At 41.6% G+C, this 6,000-nt stretch overlaps 1 protein-coding gene across 1 annotated transcript in view; it reads right to left on the bottom strand.

The window, feature by feature from the left end:
• Positions 1–329: 329 nt before the first annotated feature.
• Positions 330–6,000, bottom strand: part of LOC124114791 (dynein beta chain, flagellar outer arm-like) — a 156,711-nt gene continuing 151,040 nt past the window's right edge. Inside the window, exons 98-101 of the mRNA XM_048398229.1 lie at positions 5,611–5,744; positions 4,513–4,651; positions 2,958–3,051; positions 330–2,602 (exon numbers count right to left, since the gene is read on the bottom strand). Coding sequence (XP_048254186.1) covers positions 1,440–2,602; positions 2,958–3,051; positions 4,513–4,651; positions 5,611–5,744 — 1,530 coding nt within the window. The 3' untranslated portion in view covers positions 330–1,439. The remainder of the gene's footprint in view (positions 2,603–2,957; positions 3,052–4,512; positions 4,652–5,610; positions 5,745–6,000) is intronic.

Below are 6,000 nucleotides of genomic sequence, written 5' to 3'. Positions count from 1 at the left end.
ACAAGACAAAAAAGTGAGGTTGTCGCCATTATGACATCATGGCTTGGGTAGTTACTAGACTACTTGGCGACAACTAGTTGTGTGTAATTGACAGTGAACAGGACGTCTGTTCAAAATATGAAAATATTAGTTAGTGTGATTGAAGCCAAATTACAGGATTTATGGCAGATATGTTTTAGAGGTAGAAGTTTCGTAATTATAGTATTTTCCTGTGATATATTGTGCAAAGCAGAAGAAATATTCAATATCCTTAATGTTCATGTCACTTTATGTGCTAACACATTGCCCTGAACCGCATGTAGCACCTTAATATTAGAACAAAGAAGGAGTTCATCATCAGTATTTTAATTGCATTGAGTGTATCCAACACAAAGTACATGTAAGGCCAGATTTCTTTCAAAAATATGTCAATGGACCTGACAAACCCATAAATGGAAATGTGGAAGAAAATGAATTTCTTTTGTGTACTTTGGATAATTTGTTCTGCATACAACTGTTAAACTATTTCATAAATACTGCACACATAGCAGTATATTCAAATGATGATTTCCAGAACTGAAAATATCCTAAAACCAACAAATTAAAAGAAACCTGGCCTAAACGACACATATATTGAGGTAAAACAGATATATGTAAATCACAATAAATGGTATAAATAATACTGGATGTGAAGGTAAAAAGCAACAGAATGAAACATCATTATCATGTCTATTGTCATAATCTTTGACAATGGATGTTTTTTGTGTGACTAATTGAAATTGGAAAAACATTCACAAATCTGTTATCACAGACAGACTATGGACGGATTATAATTCTGATACACACAGTAATTTCAACACAAGATAGTTAATTCAATATCAGAAAATGTGAATATCATCCAGTTCAGGAACAAACAGTATCACAGCTTATACAAAGATTCTCAACTCATCAACAAATGAGCAAAATTGTCTGTCATGAAATATTCACACATGGTGAAGCATGTTGTCACAAAATCAAAATTCTGAAACCATACAAGGATGCACGAGGATGAAGCAGTAATAATGAGATGAAAAATAACCTTTCATTTTAAGTACATAGCAAGAGAGGTTTGTCACTGGTCAATAAATATATTCAATGATGCTGTGCTTATACTGAAGGTACTGAAGGCAGAGATGGTGCAGGGGTTGAGACACAGACTGACATTCACGCCATCAATCTGAGCAGTGAATGAACATACACAAACACTGACCAACTTATTTGAGAGGAACACTGCTGCTATTGTGACAGACCCAGATTGTCTCTGTTGGACCATCAGCCCGTCATTCGAAGCAGTGAAAGAACATACCCAAACACTGACCAACTTGTTCAAGAGGAACACTGTCTGCGAGGTGACACAGCCAGATTGTGTCTGTCTCAGCATCTGGCGATCTAGCACAGCGCCATATCAGTTTATACAGATACTAGTACTGTGGCTTAGCCTCTCTCCTCCCTACCATATCAGCATCTTCAATCTCGGAGCCTCGAGCCAGGTCAGATTCATCATGTATTTCCTGCACCATCTGTGGCTGAGAATCTGTGGACTTCAGTGATGTTGATGATGCAACTCTCTCCACATCAACTTCCACTGCACTCCCATCATTCACTCCCACCCTGTCTTCATCATCTGCATTGTTGGTCTTATTTAGATTTCTACGTTGTGACCCTGTCTCAGAGATCCTTCTCCCCTGGGATGTCCTGGAGGTGTTAGAAGGTGGCCTGGTGCCATCGGTCCTTTGAGCAGATATCTGTGAAATGTTTGATGATCGTCTCTGCGTATTTCCATCCGCTCTCTGTCCTGATGTTCGAGACTGGTTGGATGGAGGTCTGTTCCCGCTTGTCTGACCCAGAGATGCAGGAGAGGCTTGTCTGGAGGCAATTGATCCAGTTGTCTGATTCAAACCAACAGACTTCTGTGATGTTTCAGAAACCTTTCTCCCACCACTGATAACTGACTTCTGAGATGGACGTCTCTCCTGACTTGCTCTGATAACATTGCCAGTAGACCCTGCCTTATCAGATCCTCTCTGGTCCTCAGACTGACGGTCAAGTTGTTCTTCTGTTGGCTCCTTGCCCCTTTTATCCAGCTCCCTGAGATGTGCACTGTCCTTTGCCTGGCCACCATCCATACCCTGCGACCTGCCGCTGCTTTTTCTTCCCTCAGTACCACGAGAACCAGCACTGATTCCTGATCCTCTGGAAACTGGTCTTCTGTTAAAGGACTTGTTACTGTTAGCACTGCTGGGCTTTGAGGGAGGGCGAGATGAAGGGTGTTTCGGAGCAGCATCTGGAGCAGCATCCCGGACCATGGGTCTTTCTCTTGTGAGACCAAGCCCTAGTGGAAGGGGGTCAGCTTTAGGGGACATTGGTCTGTAGGACAGCTGGGATTGGGAAGACTGCTGAGACTTGACCGACTGGTTTGACCGTGACTTGACAGAAGCAGCCTCTGTGTGAGCAGTATCTGGCTGTTGGGTTTGTTCCTCTAGGTCCTCCTCTTCCCCCATCTCCTCACCTTCTCGTTGACTCAGTGGGAGGCGTTGTAGCAGCAAGTAGGACCGGGATTTCTTTGTTCCATCCTCTGGCAATCCTGGAAAACAAACAATACTTATCTGACTAAGAGCATTAACAAATTGTAATCAATGTGTCTCAGGGCTGCATCCACTCAACCCAAGTCACTACTTACAGGGGGTATAGGCATCTTACTTTCTAGCCACTTACATCTAGTAGGACTAGTAAAATACTAGTCTGTGATAGAAGCTCTTGTGAACACACTAGCCTACTGGTACTAACCTTAAGTTGTCTTACAAAGTCTTTTCACTACATATCTGTTTAGTGCAGCGGAATGAATGAAATTTTACTGAACACTGGTTCAGGACTGGTCATTAAATTGGAAGACTGACAGACTCGAGGATCACAACTGGTAATATGTGAATGGGACTCACCAGGATCCAGGATGAGAGCAGTGCGAGAGAGTCCCCATCGCTCTACAGGTGAGGGACACTTGATAGGAAGATGGGTGACTAGCATCTGTCGGCTCTGCAACAGAAGGAATTGTATACACACCACATCAGTCAGGTTTTTCTTTATCAGTAACTGTTGGTTAATGTACTTGTTTTCTCAAAACCTGGGGTGGTCATTTAAAATATACAACGAAAAAAGTCCCTTCAAAAAGGGATGAGTAACACGAGAAAAAAGAGTAAAGTTTCAATTTTTCTATTTTTTATTTGGCTTATTTGGTGAAATGTGACAGGTAAGTTAAACATTTGATAGTGTTAACATGGGACTACACTGTTTGGAGTATTGGTGAAGCTATAAGTAGTATTTGTTGTGGCTACATTTCAACCTTGAAGCCTACAGGTCACGGAGCATGTGTTGGTCACTGGTCAGGCAATGTGTGTGATTATCAGGCTCAAAAGTAATAATACAGGACATGAGGTATTGTGGCACTTGTCAATATCACGACATGATGTATTGTGGCACTTGTCAATATCCGGACATGATGTATTGTGGCACTTGACAATATCCGGACATGATGTATTGTGGCACTTGACAATATCCGGACATGATGTATTGTGGCACTTGACAATATCCGGACATGATGTATTGTGGCACTTGTCAATATCCGGACATGATGTATTATGGCACTTGTCAATATCAGGACATGGTGTATTGTGACACTTCTCAATATCAGGATATGATTTATTGTGACACTTGACACGATCAGGATAGGATGTATTGTGTCAATTGTCAATATCAGGACATGATGTGTTGTGACACTTGTCAAGATCAATATCAGGACGCAAATACTCAGCTTATATGTAGCTCTGTGGGATGTATTGTGACAATTGTCAATATCAGGACATGAGGTCTTGTTAAACTTGACAATATCAGGATAGGATGTATTGTGACAATTGTCAATATTAGGGCATTAGGTGTTGTGCCACTTGTCAATATCAGGACATGATGAATTGTGACACTTTTCAATATCAGGATATGAGGTAAGGTGATATGAAATTGGGTTTAACGGCACGTCCAAGATTATTGCACTTACATAGCAACGTACATGCACATGTGTGTGTGGGGCTGCTTGTACTTGTCAGGGTGATGCCGATTTATACTGCTAGCTCACTGAGATACCATGCCGCATGAATACCCCACATGAATACCCCACTCAGATACAGTACACTGACTCCCATCCGACCAGTCCTTGTTTTAGGCCCTTAATGCCACACAGAGTACCACCTTTTAATGTCTTTTGGTATGACACAGCCGGGATCAAACCCCGGACCTTCCGCTCTCCGTATCAACGCTCTACCACTAGACCACGGAGGCGGTCTAGGGATATGATGCATTGTGACACTTGTCAAGATCAATATCAGGACATACATATTGTGACAATTGTCAATATGATGATATTATATCGTCACAATGGTTTTGTGCTACTGCTACTTATTGATGAACTGTTACATCAGAACTGATAGACCACAAAGAGCTCACTCTGTTCATGTAGACAGGGCAATGGTAGATGTTTTCATTGAATTCCTCCATGTCACCGTCTCCTTCCCTCTCAGCTGGCTGTGGAGTTGGTTTCTTCATCAGCTTCACGTACAAACATGGGACCTCAAACAACGCTCTCCTGGAAGAAAACAATTTAATCTCTGAAAATGCAGCAAGGGAATTAACTATATTGCACATATTTTATATGTTTTTGTATACTTCAAGACAAATTTCGGTGCTTAGACAACTGGGCCACACGTATGGTAGGGACTATGAAGATTGAGAAAGTGGAGTGTGCCATCTATCTCAACATGCTCTCCAGAAATTCTGTGAGTAGTGAGTGCTCACTTTGATTACCTCAACATGTCCTTGTGATCATTAGTCATGTGTAGTACCTGTCACAACTGTAACTGGGCCTGAACAAGTTAACTAGAATCATGCATGATGCGCCACCTTTCTCAACCATGTCCTTGTGATCATCACACATGTGTAGTACCTGTCACAACTGTAACTGGGCCTGAACAAGTTAACTAGAATCATGCATGATGTGCCACCTTTCTCAACCATGTCCTTGTGATCATCACACATGTGTAGTATCTGTCACAACTGTAACTGGGCCTGAACAAGTTAACTAGAATCATGCATGATGCGCCACCTTTCTCAACCATGTCCTTGTGATCATCACACATGTGTAGTGTCTGTCACAACTGTAACTGGGCCTGAACAAGTTAACTAGAATCATGCATGATGTGCCACCTTTCTCAACATGTCCTAGTGATCATTAGTCATGTGTAGTATCTGTCACAACTGTAACTGGGCCTGAACAAGTTAACTAGAATCGTGCACGGTGTGCCACCTTTTTCAACATGTCCTTGTGATCATCACACATGTGTAGTATCTGTCACAACTGTAACTTGCCCTGAACAAGTTAACTAGAATCGTGCACGGTGTGCCGCCTTTCTCAACATGTCCTTGTGATCATCATTCATGTGTAGTGTCTGTCACAACTGTAACTGGCCCTGAACAAGTTAACTAGAATTGTGTACAATGTGCCATCTATCTGAACATGCTCTAGCAGTAATTCTAATGAGTGCTCACTTTGATTCCCTCAACATGTCCTTGTCGAAGTTCCAGCCTGCTCCTTGTAGATGTGTGTTAATCAGGAATAAACCATCCTCCATCTCTATGTCCTCCGTGTCAGTCGTGTTGAGGACATCACACTCAAACACAATCTGAAACATACAAATCACATGTGAACACATTACAATCATATGCGAAAATATCATCAACCACATGTGAAAACATGATCAACCACATGTGAAAGCATGATCAATCGTATGTGAAAGCATAACAATCAAAATGTAAATACATGATCAATCATATGTGAAATTTGATCAATGACATGTGAAAACATGATCAATGACAAGCAAAGATCAATCACGTTTGAACATGTGATCAAGTATGTATGCGCACACATGACCAATAATG

This window comes from Haliotis rufescens, unplaced genomic scaffold, assembly GCF_023055435.1.
Source record: "Haliotis rufescens isolate VD_foot unplaced genomic scaffold, xgHalRufe1.0.p SCAF_18, whole genome shotgun sequence".
Classification (NCBI taxonomy): domain Eukaryota; kingdom Metazoa; phylum Mollusca; class Gastropoda; order Lepetellida; family Haliotidae; genus Haliotis; species Haliotis rufescens.
This window is presented reverse-complemented; position numbering and strand designations above follow the sequence as displayed.